General features: G+C 27.7%; 1 protein-coding gene across 1 annotated transcript in view; it reads right to left on the reverse strand.

Moving 5' to 3' along the window:
- LOC105366072 (neural cell adhesion molecule 1) overlaps window positions 1–25,942 on the reverse strand; it is a 174,195-nt gene that overhangs the window by 101,114 nt on the left and 47,139 nt on the right. Inside the window, exon 2 of the mRNA XM_011504387.1 lies at window positions 1,131–1,272. Coding sequence (XP_011502689.1) covers window positions 1,131–1,272 — 142 coding nt within the window. The remainder of the gene's footprint in view (window positions 1–1,130; window positions 1,273–25,942) is intronic.

The raw sequence follows: 25,942 nt of genomic DNA on the forward strand, positions 1-25,942 counted from the left end.
TTATAATGGATAACGAGAAATCCGAGCTGGAATTTTATATGGATGTCGTATCAATGTTAGAAGAGTATAAGAAATAGAGAAGAGTCTTTACCAAAGTCGTAATTATTGATAACGGCCAATGGCATGACCGTAAGGGTTTAATATTGTTAATTCATAATAATTATCAGTCTCGCCGATGTACTTAAATACATAATTTTTCATATTCCAAAACTTCTGTATTTAACCTGCTGTATTCTTAATGTATTGCATAAGAAAGGAATATATAAAAAGTACAATATTAATCAATAATTTCTTATAGATAATTAAGTCTTATTAATATAAATTAATCCTTTGCTTTTCTGCCCTACATATTATATTATATTAAACAAGATAGTAATAATTTATATAATTATCGCGATCAATGTTATTAATTATTGATTAGTATTTTGAAAAGACCAGACTACTCAATTATTCGTAAGAGAAAAGTAAAATTATTCAATACTTATGTTAATCGAACTTTGAAATTTTATTATTATATCCAACATTATTGACTCTTAATTATAAGAAACCAATTAAAAATATACAATAGTACATTGAATATTAAAGTTTCCAGGGATCAATAATCAATATTGGCGTCGAAATATAACTCTTAATTCATCTCTTGGTTATTCGTTCGATTTCTATAGACAATGATTTTTTGTCTACCTATTTCTCTTGTCCTCTTTCATTTCATTTTCGCTTTATTTGAGTAGCGATTAAACAAGGCGTAAAGCATCACTTGATGATGGGGAGCGTATATACAAAAGTTTAGAGCGCGGTACGATTTGCTCCGATGAAAGCGTCTGCTCCTGTGTTTACCAGAGAAAATTGAACGTACCGTCGATTAAAAATAGCTGTCACGCGTGATTCGATTTACTACCACCGCCAAAGCACTTCCATGTAGATAACACGATTGTATGTTGCATGTATATGCTGTTTGTACGTGCATGCCATAATTGACATTAGCGGATTTTTGTCGGATTAGTTTGCACGCTTGAGCCGAGGGCGCATAGATTTTGTGGGCTATCTTTATTATAAGTTGATGCTTCAACTTTGAAATGTGGTTTGCCAACCACTCAGTTGCTTATGTTAAGTTATAAAAAGTTACTTGCCTGTATATCGACGAGGAAGAGCTTCCGCGATCATCGCGAAACCAGAGAATAAGACGAACGGCGTCATCTTCTTGACTGGGTGATATGTCACAGGGCAGATACGCTGGCTCTCCCACCAGTGCTACTATGCGCACTACGGGCACTGAAACATTTTATAATAATTAATTTTTAAATAATTTTCACTTATTTAAGAGACTTGTCTCGAACATTTTCAATTACATACACTTCAAGTTTAATACCGTGTTTTGTTTTTAATTGTTAAATTTTTTAATTGTTATTTTTAATATGACGAGTGCTTATAGTCGCAGAGCACATTGCTTTCAACTATCTGTCAAATAGTTAATAATAAATATTGCGTTTTTAATCGATCATTCGTATCTGAATTTCTTACGCTGCGAAGATTAAAAGAATTTCAAGACAAGCTATAAAGCATAAAATATAGTTAATAGATAGTTAGCATATTGGGAGGGTATTAAGTTGATAATAAGATTCTTACTTTATAAGATGAAATTCTCTAGAATATGCCCGTAATTAGCTTGATCGCGCATTTAATCTTTGAAAAGGCTTATGGTAAAATTGAACGATATCTTATGTAGTGGCTGGCAAAAGTACTCAATTCTTACTAAAATCCTATAATTTAATGCTTAAATTGTATAATAGAAAGTAATTTTAAGGGTACGTTAACTAGTAGAAAAATTCTTAAAATCTTTTGCCATTTATATTTTGATATACATTAAATATTTCAGACGTAGTCGTGACATTAATACATTTTATCAGATTATCCTGGATGATTGTTTTTATCAAGGAGAAAACAATATGTCGTCAATATTTATCTAACCGCTTATATTTTTCGGATATTCTTTACTTTGTGCTAAAACAGTTAAATTTCTTTCCAACGTTCGAAGCATTTGGCTTATTTTTCTTTCTGCATATCTCCCGTAACATGATATCAGTGAAAACAAAAAAACTCATTGGTATCTCGTTGTTTATCTCATAATCATGATATCAATTTGCGATTCAGTGCTTTAACGCAATTTTTAGTAAATCATATTATATATATATCGTCGATTGTCTCTCACGCATTACCAAGATGAGGGGCTTTTCATCGATATTATCCAGGCTTCCGCGCGTAAGGTCGTACGTGCCATTGCGGTATTTCAGTACGGTGATGTATCGCTCCACAATTCCTCGTTAAATCAGCCCAACTCCGTTGCGCAACCAACATATGAACTAGTTGGAGAAAGGGAGCTGCTACGTGGAACAAAGAGCTTGAGTAAGAACAATGGCCCACTGACTCTCTTATGGGGTGTAAAAATGGGTTCGAGCCATTTTCGGAAGCTGTATTATTACGAGCAAGACTAGACAAACCGTACCCTGACGCAGCGATGGATGAACTCTTCATATATATATTGTACTTTCGCATACACCTTTACAAAGCTATTATGTTGATTCACATTTTGACGTCTTGAAAATTGTGAATGGGGCAAAGTTTTGAAAAATAAATGTTCGGAGAATGAAGTGGATAGAAATGAAATGCTGGCGAGTGTTAGCCATAACATTTTCCACTAGATTCCGATTTCTAAAATTATAAAGTTGGCAAGTGAAATGTCTGAAAGTAGATAGAAACAGCCGTAAGAACAGTTCGGTTAAAAATATTTCAGCTACTGCTCTGTATTTGATAAATGTAATTTAAGTTATTAATCAATGTCACTTTCTATTTTCAATTTTCTTATGCATATTTATTAATTATATTGGACTTGTAACCAAGTTAATTGTAAGTAATTATAAAAGCCTCTTCGTTTATTAACAGCTTTATAATGCTTGTTGAAAAAGGTATCAAAAAACGAAAAAAAAAACATTAAAAAAAAATAAATAAATAAAAGAAAGTAAGTTTCATGGTAGATATTATACTGTCGTTGAAACTTAATAAAGATTCTAATTTATGCTAGCATGAACATTACGATTAATAGGGCTATTTATCATATATCGTATGGTATCGTAATGCTTAGCGTGTCAAATGTGCACTTCTGCTACAATTTTCAAATGAAAAATACGTCCGGATAAAGTTCATTAACCTTTTGGCCGCCTATTTCTACTGAAATATTTAACAAAAGGAAATGAGTTGACCTATTTAACCAAAATGTAAGAACGAACGCAAGTTTTGTTACAATTTTCTAAATAATAAATGACTTTTATGTAATCTTTAAATGAATTACATACAATTTGAAGAAGAGCTAATGGTAATACAATAAAAAATTTATTCGAAAAATATTAAGGACAAATTTGACTGCAGCTATTTATATATTCGTAGACTGTATTGGAAATTTCTTCAAAAGTAGAATTATTCCAAATTTTATCTTTAAGCGATCCTATAAAACTGAATTTGCTATCCCAGTAGTAAACGATAATATTTTTTACCTATAACTAAAATAATTTTATAAATTTATAATTTCTGAAGACAAAAAATTAAAATTTAAAAAATAATTAAAAAGTATTATTGTACAGAATGTATTTATATTATAGAGTTTGTGTATAAATAGGCGATTTCTTTTAAAAAATATGTTTTTAATTAAACATGTTTAGATAAATAGACTGTAATTTTAAAAATTAATCCTATCAATATTTATTTTACATAAAATATTATCATATTTTATTAAATTATTTCAATGATATTTCATTCATATTACATAAAATATTTTATTTGTCTAATATTAATATCGATTTTTATATTTTCAAGTACTCCATTAAATTCTTTGAAAAATTATAACAAATCTCGCATTATATGTAAATTATTGACACAAAAAATTTCTTACAATGCATTTGCATAACTTTTATATAAAGTTTTTTCCATTCGATATTTCCCTTCTAATATAAAAAAATCTATTTGTAGCAATAAATATTATTAAAATGGTATATAAAATATATAAGAACTATTCAATTGATTAATATATTTTGAACATTCTTTCCTTCACTCTACGTTTTAAAAATTTACGTTTTTTAAAAATTGACACATTTTATAAAAATATTTAAAGCGAGATACTTTCCATCATAAAATATACAATTTTTTAAAAATATTAGTTAAAGAAATACTTTATTAATAATTATGAATTACATAAACAGTAATTTAATACCTAATTAATGCTGTGGAAATATTTCACTGAAATTTTAAAATAATTATTCTAAACAACTGTCCTTGAACTGTTTAATTTGAAAACTTTTTAGATTCAAAATGAGTTAGTGTTCACACACATAAAAAAATATACAAACGAATTGAAGACAAACATAGTATGTTTACCTGATTATTAATAATTACGGCTTTTATCACGTTACATTTATAAATGACCCAAAAAACTTTTATTTAACTTATATTTAATCGACAAAATGTATATCTAAGCGCCTTATTATATAAATAAAATATTTTATTTTTCTTGACTTTCTAATAAAATTATAATTAGAATAAAGATTTATATATGCATGTTTATATGTGCATTACTTATACATTATAAATTATTTGTAAAGAATAAATTTAAAATAAATTTATAATTATATATATATATATATATATAACGTTTGACATTTTTGTAAAATATTTATTATCTGTAGTTCAAGTTAATAACAATTACAAAAAATTTTTTGTCACTTATATGTATATTAAATATTCACTGTCTTATTAAATAGATTAAAAACTATTCTTTTTGTAATGAATTAATATCTGAATTAATATGTAACAACGATGAGATTTAAAATGATAAAACAGTGAAGAAATTAAAAATTTTGAACTATTCTAAATTGAAGAAAATTTCTTAACGGAAACGTAACAAGAAGTTAGTAAAACAAATAAATAAAAATTATGTGGAACAAATTATATAAAAGTAATGAATATAAAATAAAATTTAAAACTTTGTATAAAATTAATTCTTAATCCGACGTATTTGGTGAATAAATTTCCATTACATTGTAATAAAATATAAATTTTATTTTCATTATTTGCGAATTTTAATCCACATATTGTACCTAATAATGAGTTTTAATTAAATGCATTTCAAAGTATATTAGTTAAATAATAAAATATCATACGCATTCAGGATTTTATGCATATTTTTTATTGGATTATTAAAGTAATTATAACTTTAAAAAATTGAAGTTTCTGAATATAGTTAGATTAAATTTATAAACTCTATTGATTAAAGTTATCTGCGTAACCTTTGAAATTATACATAATCAAAAATTATTTGTGATTATATAGTATTTTATACAATATTATTTACGAACATGAGAAGGTGAGATAAATTAATTCTTTCATGTAAGATATATTAAAATATATTAAAATACTCGAGAAAAAAAGTGATAATTACCCTATTGACATTTTTAATATTGCTTTAATCTATAATAATTTTATGATCAAATAAAAGAATAAAAGCCGCTGTATTATAGTAAAAGACATCAATAAGCTTACAAGAATTGTTAAATGTATTTGTCTATTTAAAAGAAGGATTAATCTTAACAATATTTAGAAAATTAATTATTTATAAATAAAATAATTTAATTTTATAATAAAAATGTATAATAAAATAATTAAATTTTATAATAAAAATGTATTTTTCCATTTCGATGTTGCCCCGGTTGCGATAAAGCATAGTCTTTTTACGGAAACCGTATAATGAAACTCGGCCGATTTACACTGATCCCAATATCTTGCTGATGATAAGGTCATTGCTCCCTAAAGGACCATTAGGCGATGCAGATTTGTACCCTCAGGTACAAAGGTGTCGGTAAACCACTGACGTGGGATTTTCTTATACATTTTTTGTCACGCAGTTGGATCATTAGTTGCGTGACAAACTTTTTGACTCGATTTATTTACTTTATAATCTGCGATGGGATTTTCCAATTTTGAACTAAACTAATTATATTTTATTAATAGGAATTTCTTATTCATCTGATTATTTATTATTTTATTGTGATCATTTTGCAATATTATGCAACTTTATTGCTAATCACAATTGCTATAACATTTGAATACGTAAGATTATAATCTATTTAAATCTTAATTGCAATCCTAAGAGTGTCGCATATAGCATCAAAGCGAAATTATTTATTGGACAGTGTGATATTATTGTAACTAATTCGAAAACGTATGAACGAAGAATTCATATAGATGCTTAATTGAATTGATAATTATCTATCATTTGACTGTGTGTCTGATTTATAAGAGGTTATATATTTAATAACAGTTAAACAACAATTTTCTTATTAATTGTAATATAAAAAGTTTTCCATTTCATAACCAAAATATTCAATAAACACTTGCATTAATAAATCACACCTTGGAATAATATTCTTTTTGTTTTATGAATATCAAAACACTATACATATTCAGAAATTAATATTAGAAGATACACGATTTTTAAAGCTGTCGTATTAAAGTCTAATTCGCTATAAAATGTTACAAGATTTGTTTGACTCCAAGAATTCGAAAAATTAAATTTACGAAGATCAGAAGTAATATCTTACAATATCTTCTTTCTCGCGACAAAAGTTATGTTATTGATCTTTATTATTTTAAAAAGTTTATATTTCATCGTAAGATGGAGCAATTTAATGCAAACTCCTATCGCTGTCTCCTAACACTTTTAATATTTTAACGAGCTGAAAATGGCTACCAACATAAATCATGTCGAACTAATTATGAAAGTTAAATTCAGCTTGCATACCATAGACTTGAGAAAACGTTTTACGCACGAAGCAACTTTGCCTCATGTAATTCCCAAGGAATTCGCCATATCTTAGGGATAGCACAAAACACGTTTTACTTTGCGGGAGAAATAAGAGCTCGCGGATGAGCAGGAAGCGGTGGGCGGGAGGGGGAGTGAAAGTATACCAGAACATGAGCGCCACCTACGTAGTTGAGGCGTCAGTATTACGTCCGCCCTTTTGCCGTCCCTTGAAAAGACGAAGAATAGCCTGGCGAGAGAGTCGACGGCGAAGAAGCAACCCTAAGAGGCAATGTACTCTGTGTATGGCGTTAAGCCATAACGATGTAACGGGGGCACAGAGTTCGTTTTACCCTGGCCTCTCGCTACATCCCGTAAGGCCGTCACGAACAGTTTGTGTTTAATGGCCTTTCGTGCTCTTGCTACCTGCCTACTCCAGCTCTAGGTTGCACCTGTACTCCTCTTTCTTCTTAATCTATTGCTTATATGTATGCCCTTCTACCTTGGCGTTGTCAGGCTTTTATATGCGCATTTTACGATACAGTCTGACGTTAGCGGTCGTTTATAGAGACGTCACGTGACAAGCTAAAAACCAAACGACACCGATACGCAGCGAAACAACCGGACTCTCGGATAGCGTTACCATCCAATAAATGTCTTCCAAGCTATATTTTACTATCAATTTTATCATTTCTCTCTCTCTCTCTCTCTCTCTCTCTCTCTATCTATCTCTCTATCTATCTATCTATCTATCTATCTATCTCTCTCTATCTATGTGTGTCTCTAACTCTGGCTTCATCTTTAATGAGAAATCCATCAATAAAACATTTCCATCAATTGATCTTACATAAAAAAAAGGTCGAGGACTCATTTAGTTATTATTCGAGTAAATTTTTCATTATTTTATATGCCCACATATCCAGCTTTTACTATGCTCTAATAGGATAATGCATATATTATGCTATTGTAAGCGACAGCTCAGATCGAAGATATGGAGAAATTACAGCCTTAAATATTACTAAATATAACTATTTTATGATCATAAAGATAACTTTTACACACGTAACTGAACAATGTTATACAATAATCTATAATCAGCTGGGTGATAAATGTGCTGCTTGGGCTTATTCTTATACAATACGAGTAGTTACCTTTTACTATAGTTGAGAAAAATAAATCCTTTAACACGACTAAAACTTACAAGATAGGCATTATAGATTTCTATTAATTTATTTTTTTTTTTCATATATTTTTTTCCATAATAAATGCCTACGTTTTTGTACGTTTTTACACTTTTTTGAAAAATTATGCTTATTAAATATTGAATTTAATATTATTTTCTAAAGGAAAGTATTCTCTGATACAGGCTTGAAAATTAGATTTTTACTTAAAATAAGAATGCACGTAAAAAAACTTTAATAGTAGCAGATAAGATTGAAAAATGTCTATGAGATTCTTGGTTAAAAGAAGATTAATCATATACAATTTGTTATAGGACTACGATAAGTCACTTTTAAAGGAATATACGGAGCCATAGTTTTTCAATATCATATTCTTTTTTAAATCAGTTATTTTTAAAAACATATCTTTTATACTTTTTGTTATTTATTTGTATTATTAAATTATGTCTTATAGTCAATACTTGTGTGGTATCGAAATTTCATTTGATTTAATTTATTTCTTATCTGTGCTTTCCTGTATTTACTTTTGCCATGCAATATTACATTTCAACTTGAAATATTTTCTCTTAAATATTCAATATTTTATTGAAATTTTCTTATATAATAAAGATGCAATTATACTCGCTCAGAAGATCGTTCGTTTTTTATTTGTATGACTATTGAATCAGTGTTAAAATCAGTGTCTACAAAAAATTCCGATTATACTACTATTGATTATCTGCTAAAGAGATAGTTGTAACGAGAATGAGAACCATTGCGTCTTCGAATACTTTGAAATCCGGCAGCTTCAATATATTTTCACAATGTATTTTTTTAAACAAGCGGGGAAGGGAATAAAAAAAAATAAAGATAGAAAAGTGGGGAATTAGAAAAGAAAAAGAAATAGGCTGGAAGAGAGAGAGAGAGAGAGAGAGAGAGAGAGGAGCGCATTCGAGAAATGTACGTATTTGTGTTTTCGTTCCGGATTGGAAGCAATCCGGATCTATTCTGTCGTGTTTGTTCGCGATTGAATTTATCGCTTGTGTCTTGAGAATTTCAATCAAGGATTATATTTTAGCAGTAAAACGTCCGATTATTATTTCACATAAGTATTTCTCTTTATGACTCTTCAATATGAAAAAATGCGTCTATAATGTAAGGAAAATTACGCTAATACACGCATGATTAGGCATTATGATATTAAATGATTTAAATATTTGTTTAAAGTATTGTTTGTGTGTTTAGCATTTTTCACAATCAAAATTAAGTGCTGTATTTTGAAATTTATTAAAATAATGTTTTAGACTAAATTGTTGTAAATTTCATTTTTTTAATTTATTTTTTCTCTTTAAGAAGTAAAATTAATTAATCTCATGAAATTAAAGGAAAAAGATTATCTTTAGTTGAAATCAATTATAAATACGATAAACAGAATTATGAATAATATACATTGAGGATTCACTCTTTATTAGTATTTGATAAAATCATATTGGTTTTACATATATCAACATGTAAAGAAATATTAACATTATATGGATAAAAAAATTAGTTTACCAACTACTAGTAAATTGACAAAATGCTTATAGTCTTTTTCATAAAGATTTTCTTAGCTTCAATTTAATGTAAATTTGAAACTATAAATAAAACCAATTTTGTTTTCAATATTTTATTTTATAATTTTATTTACACAATAAATTTTTATATATCTACCATTTTATTATTATCCTAGATTTCAATTAATATTTAATAAAATTATTATTTTAAATTTGTTCAAAAATTTTTTTAAGTTATTGTTAATCAGAATTTGAATTTTGTAATTTCTTAGTATCCTAATTGTACGTAATAAGATAATTGATGTGTTAATTTTCATTTTGAATTATAATTTTTAAATATTTTTGTTTATTCTTAAAAATATTTATTTTTGTATTTTATACAATATTGCTTTTTATACCGTATTTAAAAAAAAATTTTTTTTTTTTGTTGCATTTATAAATCTTTAGTATAATAATCTTATATCTGTTATTTAATGTTATTAAATTACAATAATATTGGCGAAATAATGAATAAATATTGTTTTTTGAAGAGAAATTATTGATATATTAATTGAATAAATTACTTTTATTTCAAATTTGTAAATGTTCAATAATTTTACATCGCTATGTTTATATTTATAAATAAGTAACATTTTAAATTTGAATATTAAATTTTTAAAATTAACTCATTTAAATTACACTTTTAGTCATAATTAGCAGTTTGTAAGCAATGACATATTGACTGTAAATTTTCTTTATTTTATTAATTTCTAATGTAATTCTGAATATATATATATATATATATATATATGTATATCATCATCATTATTATAGCAAGTTTTATTTTTATTAGTTTACTTTTGTACCAAAACAAACATAAAATAATCTTGAAAGTGTATTTAATAAATTATTAATTATAAAGATATGATAATCAATTGTATAATTATAGTTGTTCAAATAAACTACATGGAATTCTTATTCTGAGCACGCATATTTATATCCATATTCATATATTTAATTCACAAAACTACATTGAAATAAAGGATAATTTAAATACAAAATTATTTCACAGATGCTTTACCATATTTTTTTATAAGGCTTAGATTAAGAACCATGTGTAAGTAAAAACTTATCATATATTGGAATAATGGCATAAAATTAATTTTGGTCATAAATTTTCAAAAATAAATCTTTTGTTTTAAATTTTACTACATTTTTTGCTTCGCATTGTTTTAATTAATTGGAATAACGTGTGTTTAAAAAAAAAATTATATAATAATAAATTCAGAAATAAATCAAATCATAAAAATAAGTTAATCTTATGCCTGAAACAGTATAAATTAACAAAAATATTTAATATTTGTGGAATCGAAAGTTTAAAAATTGTGATCATAAGTGATTATACAATTGAAAGTTCATTCATTGCTTTCTCGTTTACCATTTAGTTCTAAGTTATAAATAGCACGTCACAAATTATAATCTATCAAATTATTTAATAGGTGGCAATATATACATATGTATTTATAACTGCATTTTTTACACCTGATGGATTGATTTATTTGAAAGTAGGCAGCGAGGTAGATAGGTAAAAAAATAGAGGATGAAAAAAGGAGGAAAACGCGAATGAAAAGTAAAATCGTCAAAGGTAAAGACATAAAGAGAGAAATGTTAACGTGCATCGCCACTCGACCAAATGGAAAACGGACCGCAGTCCCTCAGGCGTAATCCGGTCTGTATTAGACATCTATGCTCATCTCTTGCAATACCTCTCTATCTATTTCAACCCTTATTCTTATCTATATCTCGATTTCTATATATATAGCCTTTCGCTAGCTTGTACACTTTGCGATGCGAATCCACGATACTGAGGCTCGAGTTAAAGAGCGCCATATAGTACTAATAAAAGGGAACAATTTTGTTATATAATATATAGAATTCTTATATGAGATATAACATTCTTATATCTTTAATTTTATTATATTAATGTTGAGTTATCGTAGTTCGGTTATATATACGTTCCTTAAGTTAATTTTATCTTTGTAAATTTAGTCAACGAAGTACAATAGCTTCAAATTATAGATTTTGCATATATTTTCAATTATATTGAACACAATTATTATGTAACCAATGAATAATAAAAAGTGGACTTTTTACATATCAGCCGATTGGATTTTATAGAAATAGACTGTGCAGGCGTTTAGTAAGTTTACAAGTGTTAAAAACATTAATTCATTCTGCATTTTCGTCGTTAATTCAAAGCGCGAACTTATTTGACCGGTTCATTTTCTATTTTATAATCTTTCATTCGATGCAAAGTATGCAAAGAATGATAGATCTAATTTCTATAAATCTTATTACAGATTTTCCCGATATTTTCACGTAATAATCAGGGATTGATTTGTAAGCAAAAGTTACATTACGGTGAAAGTGAGTATAGAGGATCCAAATATCTCGACTCCGTAATTCTGTTCAGCCCTAAGTCTATGAGAACTTCGATTTGCCAATACTAACATGTCAGAATGTTCACACTGCTTTTAAACATACGAGTTTTCTCCCCCCCCCCCCTCTCTCTCTCTTTAACTCCGTTTCTCTATCTATCTATCTATCAATCTATCAATCTATCTAAACTTTTTTTCTCCCTTATGCAGTAGAATATCCACGTTAAAACAACGCAGAAAATTTTTCATACATCAAACCATTTTTTCTCTTTATTCCTGAGATTTATGTTTTTGCTAAAAGTAGAATGCAAGCGACAGATAAAGAAAAATAACAAAAACAAATTACATCAATTAAAACTAGATTAAAATTCATACAAAAAAGGACTGATTCTAAAGCTGAAGAAAGCAATGGAAGGAAGAAAAAAACGCATAAGCTTAGAAGAAAATGGTCGTTTAGAAGCGCAAATCATATTTAATAAATATATAACTAGCCATGTGACCAAGGATGAATCATATACATATGCATATGTATGTAATATTAATTTGTATATTAAAGTAAATAATATAAATTTAATGCATAGAGAGAAAGATGAGATAAATTCAAAAGTATGTGCACATATATACATACATACGTACGCACACATATATATTATGGATAAGTATTTAAGAAAGAGCATAAGGAAGAGTGAAAGTCCTTGTATATAGTTTTTGATGAGATTTATTTATCAGATTTGTCGAGGTTCATCTGATCCAAGTATCGATCAGCTTTTCCTTTTCTCAAATACTTGTTTTCGCCAGTATCCACCTTTTATTATCTTCGGAGATTAGTGAGGATTACAAAATCTATTCGCACATATTTATAGCGAGTTTATATCAAAATATATCATCACATGTAGTTTTTAGTCGTGGTTACTTAAACTTTATTTTGTTGAAAAACTTGAACATAGCTTAACAATTTAAACAGTATCCGAGAAATAACAATAACAGTTGACATACACAGTCTAAAGAACATACTTTCTTACAAATTTCTCGTTCTCTCTCTCTCTCTCTCTCTCTCTCTCTCTCTCTCTCATTCTTATATTTTCTTAGATTTTCTTACTCGTTACAGTAGTTTAAGAAGGATTAAATAAACACTTGTAAGAGCGGTGTCAACAGATTTGTAAACTCCAGTCAACTAGTGACGCTCTTGCTTCTACTTTTATACAAAATGAAGAACTACTCTCATCGTAAACACTTGCACATTCCCATTTTTTATAGTATCATTTATCCAGTATGTAGTGATTAACGAAGGGGCTCCAGTACTTTACGGCCTAATATATAAAATGCGAATTAATTAATAGATAATTACTCCATCATTAATTTGGATATAATATTCTTCGAGCCTTAAGAAATATGTAAAAATTACCATTTCCATGGTCAGTTAAGATCCAAATTTTCTTTATTCGTGAGATTAGAGCAAAATTTAAATTAACGCACATAGATTTTATTAATTTGACAATGTTCATTAAATTAATTGTTAATATAATAATCGAAGTAAATAATAGATGGTGGAACATATATTATATTTCATAAATTTCAGGATAAATTAAATGTTCGTATAAATGAATAAATTAAATAAAGTTTCTATTACGTTTAATTAAAATATTTGGAAAATGATCGTTCCATAAGTTATATGAAATAAAACTTTTTTTAATTAATTAATTTGCTCTATTCTCTAATCTCAATTATCTCAAGCTTCTTATTAAAACTAAGTATAATAAATTATAAATAAACTAATAAATATAAATTAATATTTAGAAATAGCACGTTATTACCAATACTGATATATGCACATATGCTGTAATTATTACAAAGCTTTTAATAATTGTTATCTTGTGAATATCACACACACACACACACATGCGTATGCATAAAAAACGCTTAGAATGTAATTTATGGTATGCTATATAAGCATGAAGTGCAAATTATTAATAACTATGTGCAATAGCTATAACAATTTATTGTATTTTTTCTTTCCTTAGAAAATAAGTGAGCTGTAATTTTGAAAAGGAATAAGAGGAAGGACTTGTAAATTATTCGACATTCTGATTCCATCCATGCATGCTCTTTGCCCATATAAATATCGATATACGTTTGCGTCTACACATATAACCCAGGATCCGTGAATTTTGTACAGGCACTAGATATACACAAAGACAGGGTGGTAAATTCGGTGGGCTGGCCAGGGGCGTTTCGTTGATGGGTCTACCCTCTAATGGATTTGGATACGCCGCCGCAGAGCATCTAACGCTAGCGTGTTGGTGGACAGTTATACGTTCATTCGAATCGACAACCTGTAGATGCTTGGCTTCGACGGTAGCGAAGCGTCGGGAACTGCGCTGCTACGTTCATGCATTTATTCGCAAATAGCAATTGCTCGTACGTAAATTTAAAGAGAAAGAGCAGTAGGGCGCGAAGGAAAAATAAAATGTAGACACACGAGCTTACGCTCGACTCGAGGTCGATTTAGCTCAGCGAGAATGAAACGAGAGCAATATCGATGGATCATTTACTGATTTAGGCTGTATTTTGCCGGAAAGGTTATTTTCTGGATTACGAGTATGGATTATTGGAAGTAGCGATGATCAGATTATGCAATACTTTGGCCAAGAGGAATTTTATCGGCCATCGTAGTACTCGGATAGTTTTATTAATTTTTTCTCTTTTAACAGTTCTTTGCAATGATAGAACAGACGAGTTTTAAATATATAGGACGATATATTCGATGCATTTATTACATAAATACATATATACATACATCTACAAATAAATATATATAGATGTGTATATATTTTAAGGATTAATTTATTACCTTAAGTAATCAAAATACTTACTTGAACTAATGAATTGCTCATAATGTTATCAGAAAAATATATAAATTGATCTATTCATTCCCGATTTTTATTATTGATATGAACAATTTATAAATGACAAAGAAATAGCAGAGAACACAATTTATTAGTGGAATTGTTGGAACAAAAAAGAGTGACAGAATTGCTTAAATAACATAAAAATAAGAAGTCGGTAGAAGTTTTTTTAACTAGGCGTTTTCATGGTTGATCCTATTCGTATTCGACAAAATTTTCCGAACGAAAATCTTGTCCATTGAGTAACTTGCTTCTGAGTGGAGTTAACTTTTTAGTCAACCACTAGCCGTCGCTTTATCGAAATTCGCCCTTTATATAAAAAAATTCCAAACTCCACAGCTACTCATTCTAGCGTAAAAGCTCTGGCAAGTGTAAAAATAATTTGTCAACTCTTGGCAGTGAGAAGGGAAAATGTGCGCTCCGTGAGTCGCGTTGGAAATAACGCAAAAGTATTTTTGCTTCGCTCTCTCTCTCTCTCTCTCTCTCTCTCTCTCTCTCTCTCTCTCTCTCTCTCTCTCCGGTAAACGTGCTCCGAGGCTAACGGGAATAAAGAGGACAGAGAAAAAGAGAGCTGAGAAAGATGAAAAGAAAAAAATAGAATTTAAGTCGGGTTATCACAAGAATGCACCAAGCACAATGCGACTAGGTAAGTTTAGATATATATTTGCTCTGCTATCAGCAGCAGAACGATGCGAAGTGGGAGAGGTGGGAATAGCAGACATGTGGCCATTTCTTGCTCTCACTCGAGTTGAAAGTTTTATTGAAAAGTACTGTATAACAGTCTTGAAGATTTCCCATGTGTCACTGGATTACTTTAGATATTGCCCGGTTGCAACGAACTGACCAACTTTAGCCTTGTTACAATTTACGAGCTTGCATGCACACAAGACAGATAAAGAGAGTCTAAAAAAGAGATTTCACTCTCCTTCTATAAAATGAAAATTCGAAGAAGCTTGTTTCTTTCAAAAAAAAAAAAATAAATAAATAAATAAATAAATAAATAAATAAATAAACTAGCTAATATTCTTAGGCCGTTTGTATGGACAAAGGTGGTATTCGTTTGCCACGCGTCTCAGTAAATGTGAGCCGGAGTATTCGAAAGTACAAAGTATCGAGCGCCGTTGTGCCTTACGCAGTTAGCAGGAAATAGAGGTGTTCTAAGGAGAAAAATAACACCATGATAACATGTAGTCATATCAATGAGATAGAAATATCGGGAAATTTGATTAGGCAGGAGCTGTTCTTCCACGCATGCACTTTAGCATGATTTTACGCACTTGAAATTTCCTCGAGAAATCAATCCAATCAATATTTGTTCAAACTTTTTACTAGCCGTGTAGCAATTGCTATCCCCTAACTGTAGAACAGATTTTATTTTCATTTTTCCTCTAAAAATCTGCCCTATCAATGTTATTCTATTAAAGTTTGGTTATACTTCTTTATTAATAGCACATCTCACTGAATATTATTTGTTACAAATACTATTCACTGCTTTTATGTTAAATAATTCATTGTTCTTATGTAATGAGAATATCATCCATATCAACTATACACATTTTGCCTGAAAAATATCTGTTGGATGCTTCGAACAATAATACGGTTTTATTATTGAATGAAAAAGGCATTAATTTTGGTTAAATTCTTTGAATAATAACCCAACTTATTATTTCTTACCAAATAGTAAATAAATTTATTGAACTGTACAGGAACTTTACTTTATTGAATAATAAAAGTATTCTCATAACCGAGATTGATGTATAAAATATTTAATGAAACGTGTGTTCAAAATAGTTTCGAAAGATTTTATTTCGACGGCATGTATATAAGTATCTGAACAATCTTATAACTTTTGTGTATATAAAGCTCTTACTACTATATTATTATTGAAATAATATTACAAATTAATATTTTAGTATAAATTGTAGATATTTCATTAAAGACAATACGTTCATTATGAATAATAAGTGAAAAAATTATACATAAAATTACAATACAGTTAGAAATTTTTAATCTTCACATATTTAAAAAAATATCATCCTTTCACAATGTATTTAATCCTTTCAAATATTTTCTTTATTGATATGTACATTTGGAGCATTTTAAATTTATTATAATCATTATGACCTGATTCATCATTCATGAATATTCAATATTTCGTAGAAAATTATTTATTTAATGTCGTTGTTAAACCACATATTTAATAGGTATTAGTTTACATACAATATTTTAAAATGTACGAAAGATTGAAGTTTTATATATACGCAATTATCTAAAAAAAAAAAGGCCATATTATATTGAAAATTAACCTATGATTCCTTTACTCTTAATTTAGCTACTATGTTTAATATAAATTTGTAATTATTATATATTTAGCTATATAGAAGAATATTACAAAATTTCATCGGGGACCATATGGTATTTTTCATATTGAAATATTAATGCAAATCGGTATTTTTAAAAATTTCGCACGTGACAGTTTTTTTAGATGGATACTTTTAAAGGATATTGGAATTCTAGTACAGAAGATGTAAAATAGGGTGTGAAGAACGTCAGCTGGTAATGCATTTCTGGATATATTTACCGTCAAGCAGAATAGAATATATTTTCATAAAAAGAATATCAAATAATTTTAAAATAATAATTGGTGCTCAAATATTGACATTCACAATAATTATGTATTTCAAAATTGGATTTATATAAAGATGAAAAATAAATCTTTAAATTGTGGTAACAAAAATTGTAGTATACAAAGTATTAGAAACTCCTTTACAATAAATTTCTATTTTCATTATTAACGTATGACCTATAGGAAGATCCACAATTTTCTGAATAAGTGTAAATAACAAATTTTTTTCTATTAATTTAATATATTTCAATATTCATAATAATAATACGTAAATGTGGCATTAATATTTATTTATTCCCTATTACTTGGATATAATAATAAAAATAGATATTTATAAGACACATTAAAGCTTATATCAAAATTTAGATATTTCAATAATTGTGTATAAATTTATCTATAATTATCTTTACTACAAAAAATACGAATTTATTAATGTACATTTATTTATATGTCTATTGGTAAATATATTTCATGATTATCTGTATAATAAATTATTAAAAAAAAAAAAAAAAAAAAAAAAAAACAACAACAACAAAATTGTTTGATATTTCTTCTTCTATCCAAATGAATATGAAAATCAAAGAATATATATTGCTTGTAAAACATTTTAATTGAAAGTTTAACATTATTTTCAGAGAAAATCGTTTATTACAATCAATTTGCTATCAAGCCACAGTTCCATTCTGAAATGTAATTTAAAACTTCAATGATATAACTTTCAAATAAAAAAATTCCTAGAAATGTAATAAAATACAGTACGTATGGTTTTATCCGTTGATTATAATTTTAAATGCAATAAGTATTTTATTTATCTGCACATTATTATTATTAAGACAAAACTATAAAGCTTACTGATATATCATACTAGAGCTTTAATAATATCATCCATTACAGTACAGTAAAAGTAATTCATTTTAAAATTATATAGTTCAAATAAATGTCTAAAGTATTTTAGTATTTCTTTTAGATAGATAATAAGCATATTTAAGCATAATAATATTTAGTTTATTCAAGTAGATGAAATAAAAATGAAAAAAAATTATAAAGATATGCATAAAATTGTTCTTGCATTGAAGAGATCTACGGAAAGGATCAACAAAAACTTACCATTGATAATTTGCTATTAGAATGAAAGGAGTAAAAACAATATAAAGAAAGAGCGAAAGAGAGAGAGAGAGGGAGAGAGAGAGAGAGAGAGAGAGAGAGAGGTTGAAGAGATCACATATTGTCTCCGATCCCAAACAAGAAAGTAGAAAGTGAAAAAACATAAAAAGAATAGAACAGAATAGAGGAAGATGCAGGTTGGATGGATGTAGATATAGAAATAGAAAGGCTAGACCATTTTGTTTAAAATATATGATACCGAAAGTGTGTGAAATATAGACTGGATCAGGAAGATAAAAGGTGAGAAGCATATATTCAGAGAGAGATATAGATCCAGAGAGAGAGAGAGAGAGAGAGAGAGAGAGAGCACACGTCGTAGAGGGTTGAAGAAATAGATAAATTGTGGGGATATATAGTAACTAACTAAACGTCCAACCAAATAGCGAAGCGAGCACTCTACCTAATGCTGCTGACTACCAAATGCATATATTTATTCGCTCTCTCTCTCTCTCTCTCTCTCTCCCGTTTTTTCTTTTCCTCCTACTTTGGTGTTCACGTGGTCTTACTTTAGTAGACTACGCTACCTTTCGGGGTTAAGGAGATGCTCTTGAGCATCTCTCAACATGTGGCTCAGACACGCGGTTCATAAGAGGAAAGAGAGGCAGAATAAGAACCAAAAGAGAAGAGAAAAAGGGATGCGAAATAAGGTGGAGAAGGTATATACCACTTTGTCAATCGGACTAAGCATACCAAACTAGAACTTTTACATAGACGAATCTAAAATGTTTTGTACAATCACTTTAAAAAAATAGTATGTGAAAAAGTGAGGAATTTCACTCGTACGTGTGTTCATTCTCATTTGACTTTGTTCCACTAATGACCAAGATGCGATGGGCTCATTAAAAAACAATATTAAGTGTGGTTAACAGGGTCGACCAACTCACTTTCTTTTGTCCTCTCACTTGCTTAGCACTTTTCTCTTTTTGATATTCCCTCTTTCTAACTCACTTGCTATTTTTTCCTTTTTTTACTTTGTTCTCGACAGAGGTCTATTGTACTCTTTCAGAGTTTACAAGATTAAGTGATGTACTTTTTTCTGACTCGTCGAGTACCTTCTCATTTTATTCTCCTTTATCTTTTACCAGTTAATTTTATACTGCCTTTTTCCTACAGAAAAACACTTTAATTCATGAAATAGTACATCTATCTGTTTTCACCCGGAAAAGAAATGAATAAAATTTCTTTACATAATTTTATTATTATGTTATTAATTATTTATTACATGGTAATCTAAATATATAATGTTTTTAATAATAAATTTATATCACAGGTTATAAAACTTAATGTCCGTATATTTTAATAATTTATGTTCATTTTGCATGTAATGCTATATATATTATTTTTAATTTCATGCGTAGAGACTATTGTTCATATAATTTAAACGTTATTCATATTTATATATGTTTACTCGTCATTAAATCAATACTGATTAATAACTTAAATAAATCATGAATTAATATTTTAATACTTCAGGCCGATTAAAAAATAAAATAGAATAAATGGAATTTTCATTAGTAAATTAAATATGTAGGAATAAATTCTTGTAAATTTTAAATTTTTTAATTTAAAATTATTGGAAGAATAGAAACCAATAAATCATTACAAAAAAATAAATAATAAAAAATCTTTTGCCAAGTAGATACAAGCAGATTTCCTAACTTTTCCTTTAAATTCAGTTAGTAAAGAAATTTATTTACACATCTGTAACAATTTATAATTACTATTCGAACATATTATTAAAGTTAAGTTAAAATATTGAAAAAATTATAAATAATTTTAATCGTTATTAATATTGCATATTATTACATAATTATCGAGGCTTTTGTCGCTGAATATATGATTCCCAATTAATATAGTCCACTAAGCAACAGCGATTGATTCGCAATTTCCTCATCAGTGCAATAAATAATCAGCGACTATATAATAATAATAAAATTAAATATCGGATGATGGAAACTAAAGGCTTCTGAAAGTGATACGTGACGCGATAGTCCAGAAAAGTCCAATTGCAGTCGATTTCCACAGACGAGCAAGGGTTTTACGCTAATTAGTAGTAGTATTTCACCACCCGAATCATAAAATCGAATGACAGAGTAAAAAAAAAAATAAGGATAGGAATGGTCCTATCTAAGAATCGTCAGAAATTTTATAAAGAAATAGGAATAAAGACGCAAAAGCCACAGTTCTTACTTTCTCCATTTCTATAAAATTTATACTATACTGTTCTTCTTACTTTATTAATTTAACTATAAAATATAACATTATAAAGACCAAGACTTTTGTCGAGGGTATGAAAAAAAAATTATTTATTTAACTTAATTGAGTTATTTAATTTATCCTATTTATTTTACGAACATAAATGTATTTTTCCATGCCCAAATGATTATTAATAATTGTTTGTCTTTATTTCATAAATTAGTACGTTATCTGAGTAAGATTCAAATAGATTTATAATAAATTATCTTCAAAATTAATTAAAAACCAACTGATTGAAAAATAAATTAATGTAACATTTAAGAAAATAGGTGGTATAATAATTTGTCGGTTTAGTTGGTTAGGAAATAGTTGTGATCATAAATAAAATATTAGATTTTAATCAAGTTTTTATTCACAATGTTTATACTATTATTTAATTCATCAAATAGTTATACTATAATCATTTTTTTAAATAATATTAGAAGCTATAAAAATAGCTTAATAAATATAAAAATTGTAAAATTTTTTTTTAGATTTTTAATATTTGATTGAAATTAGATTATAATTGTAATTACATAAGCATATATTAGCTGATTCCAATAAATTTCTTATAAATCAACTTTATATTACATGATGTAGAATAACATAGGATAATACATTAATGTGACTAATATTAATAGATAGAATATATTTGAAAAAAAAAATTTTCTTCGAGAATTTGGTAAATATCTAGTAAATAATCTACACTAGTTTCTTTAATATAAAGCACCAATACATTCCATGTATATTAATTAACTTATATAATAATTATGTAATACATAATATCAATATGTTTACATTATTTACCATTAGAACAATATATTTTGATTTGCACATACTATAATATATAATTTATGTATAATCTTTTTTAAATTAAAAATTGGTAATATTTTAAGAAAATAAATAATAGTGTATTATAAAAAGCGAATAAAATATAATCACAAAAACAAATCCCATAAGTTTAAATTTTTAAAGATTTTAAAATTATATGAAAAGCATATATGTTTAGTATTCTATTAATTAAATAAACAAGTAGCTTTTCCACAAATTTATAAAGCAAAATATATATCAGTGTATCGTTCAAAAGATATAATCATCAACTATTCATCATATTATATATATGAAGAAAGGTTACATAATTAATTCGAAATTTTTTAAATTTGATGGAGGATAGATTTGGAGGAAGAAACTTGTTTAATTTCTTGTAGTGAAATATCATTTTTTATTAAATGCATTTTTAAATAAATAAAACAGTTTTTTAAATAGCTATAGGTTCACGTCCATTTTTTTTATTAACACATTTCATAGTTTTATTAGTAATATACAAATCAATAACTCTAATATAGAATAATAATTTAGGATATGTTTATAATTGTATAAAATTAGCAATGATTAGTGTCTGGAATAATTCTGGAATATAACTTGCAATGTTCTTAAGTATTTTTTCCTCAACTCTAATATAAGAATCCATAGTAGTAGGAGTATTTGGTTACCATAAAATAAGTTTTATTCTGTTAGAGTAAATAATGTAGTGAAATATAATTTAATTGTAATATATTGCTGATTCTTAACTTTATAATACAGTATGTTAGAATTCGTGAATGTTTAGATCAAATAATCTTGTACAATATTAGAAATTTTTAAATTTTTAATTTTAAAAGTCAGCAGAGTTAAAATTAGGCAGTAATGTTTTATGATTTTTGGTTGAAACTAGTCGTTTACTCCTTCAGAAGGGAGATTTTGTGTGTGCCCTAACAATTTATAGAGCAAATTACACTGCACAGATAAAATTATAGTGTTTTTTTTTCATTCATTCGGGCAAGGGTGAATTGAATGTTTGTTCTTCGTCACTCTTTATAAAATTATCTATCTTAAATATAAATTTAACAAAAAAAGCAATGTAGCTGGTCGTAAAGGAATACTGCAGATGTTGGATTAAACTTCTCCATCAGTATCTCAGAAAGCGAATAGCGAGTTCGCTAAAGAGGTTTCTGTCTCGCACGTTTATTACGAAACGCTTCGAATAGAAATTGAACGGAAGCGGAAACCTCCTATTGAGTAGCATAGACCTTTTAGAGAGACCACGAAATTCTGTCAGCTGCTAACAAAAGGAGAAAATACTTGATAACTGTCGAAGGTAAATGCACATCGTTATTTTCCATCATTAGAATACATTTCAAATAAGTTATTTTAATTAATTATACATAAAAAATCTAATCTACCTTATTAAAGACAATTATTGACCATTTATGGAAAATATAAACAGAACTTTATATTTATTTATATATTATATACTGTTGAAATAAAGATATCTTATTATAAAAGGAAGTAATTATTATTATTTAGAGATTCAAAAAAATATATAATCAATAATATAATTAATTATAAAAATATAATATTGTCATAAATAATTAGAAATACTAAATCTATAATTTTCTACATCATTTTCAAATATGAATGCAGAATAGAACTATAATAAAATATATAATATGTGATGAAAATAATTATTTACTTTGATACTTTTATTAGAGAAATAAGAAATAATAGGTAATATAATAATTTTAAAATTAAAGCTATTGAATATCAGTTTATTTTTCCGTCAATTCGTTTGATTATATACCGTCTTTTGCTTATAAAGAATACTATTTTTCTAGTAGTACAATAGTTGATAATCTGTAATTCCTTTTAATTATGTGCGAATATATATATATATATATATATATATATATATATTATGTTTTAACTTCAAACGTCAAAGATTTCATGATTCATATTATAAAGAATTTCATTCATAAAAAGGAAATTATGTATAGATTACCATTCCGATTAGTCCATGTAATTATCATCTAGAACAAGATGACAAACCAGGCTAGGGGTTCTGTCTTATGCTATCTGTCTTTTTTTGCAGTTGGCGTCGTTAAATCGTAGTTATATATCTACGTTTTTGAAATTCCAAGCTTTCGCTGCATGAGTATAGAAATTTCACAAGAAAATTATTGGCAATATTATTGTGGACGCATTTTCAATCTGCATGAGCAGCATTAGCTAATTATTCTGCATTAAAGGCAGGAATGAAAATCAAAATAACGGAGCTTGAAATTCATTTTCTAATCACTCGAGGATGATAATTTGCTCATTAAAAATTATAAATGTAATTAGAATTCTTTAGCCATATGAAATGAATTATATTGTATTATATTTGAATGTTTATATGTTTATCGTCGATAAACGATAACGTTAATCTAAATAATTGAAGATTTCGTTTAAAAAAAAAAAAAAAAAAAAAAAAAAAAATTTAAGCCATGTATTTAAAAATTTTTATAATAAATATTCACAAATTACTTGCTGTCCCCTATAAAAGACAAACATGTATATTTGTATTGAGTTCGTCTAAGTGTTAAATTATTTGTACATTAAATTATCTAGTTAAATATTATAAAGTTAAATATAATATTTTGTCGAATTTCTAAGACATTATTTAAAAAATATATTGCTCGATTTAATTAATTTCATTACAAACAAAGCATTTGCGTGCGTACTTTTTTTTTTGTTTTTTTTTTTTTTTTAAACGAAAATGAAAATGTTTTTGAAAACATCTTGAGTTTCATAGTTGGTAATTTTATGCTGTCCTACAGCCCGTTATAATGTAAGAAAGGAAAATAAAAGTTTGTAAAACGAAATTAACTTAAAATTATATTATATTTGCCAAGTTAGATTTCATACACAACAAAATCTTTCATTTAACGAATGAAATGAAACATTAAATTCTTGCTTAAAAATCACTGCTACCTGTTCCAATTAACAAATTCAGATATACAATTTGAAACGTTATTTAATAGTTAAATAATATTTATTATATTAATTGTAAATGAATGATAACTTCTAATATAAAACTGCAAATTATTTGATATTTTTGTAATGCTAAAAGAAATATAGAATGAGCCGTACTTGAAATATAATGAAAATTCGTGACAAAGAACTTCAAATGTGTCTATCGTTTATATTATAATTTTTACCTACATTGCGCCACATGCATATTATACAATTATTGAAAATACAAATGAATACAAAATAATAAATAGAACGAATAAAGAGCGAAGCTGAATGTTTTAATTTCATAACAGCAATTTAAGTTTATATTAAATTGCCCGCTGCAAGAGAACTTATTAATCTTTCATAACTATGAGCTAAGAATTTCAGCTCCGCTTTTGAAATTTCTCCCCTACACTTAAGCATATCGTTGAATGATTAATTAATCCTCCACCATATGCAATAATTTATCTTGAAATTTCACGTCGCGTCCTAAATTATCGTTCGGCGAAAGGAGGAGGCCCCGCAGGACGCAACTATAGGGCTGGCTATAGACTTCCATCGAAACAATACGAATGAAGAGATTTTAAAATAGGCAGGATATGTATACGAGCGATCGTGCTCAACCTTCTAAACGCCTTTGGCATTAGCAACAACGGCAGCAGTGGCGGCATCGGAAGCAGCGGCAACTCTTCTCGTAACAGTGGCGGTCATGCGCCTCGACTATCGATCTGTGAGAGGTACATACACTGCCACAAGGTACATTTCCCTCTCAAAAAGCCACGACCAGGCAAACGCAGACTCCACGTTTTAGAGGAAATTGTGTGCGCAAACTAGACCGTTCATGTCGGCTTTCCTCTGCGCGATACCCTGACCGCCCTGTAAAAAATTCTCCGGGACTTTTTAATGCCCCACGAATTCATTGAGTTCGAACGGAGTTTTCAGAGTGTCGAGCATTGGCTGCCCTCAGTCCTGCCTTACCTCTTCCTCACTTTCATGCCCCTTTCGTTACTCTATTATCTCACTCGCTATATCACACACTGACTATAATTTCTCCCTCCAGGTTCCCCTTCCCGCGCGAATACAGCAATCGTTCTTTCACCACCACATTCTTCCTATCATTTTGCTTTTTTAATCAGCTGCCCCGACATCAATGTTTTTCCACGACTTGCGTACTATAATGTATTTTTATTTTTTTTTTGTTTTTTGTTTTTTTTTTAAGTACTG

This window comes from Ceratosolen solmsi, unplaced genomic scaffold (genome assembly GCF_000503995.2).
Source record: "Ceratosolen solmsi marchali unplaced genomic scaffold, CerSol_1.0 scaffold25, whole genome shotgun sequence".
Taxonomy (NCBI): Eukaryota; Metazoa; Arthropoda; class Insecta; order Hymenoptera; family Agaonidae; genus Ceratosolen; species Ceratosolen solmsi.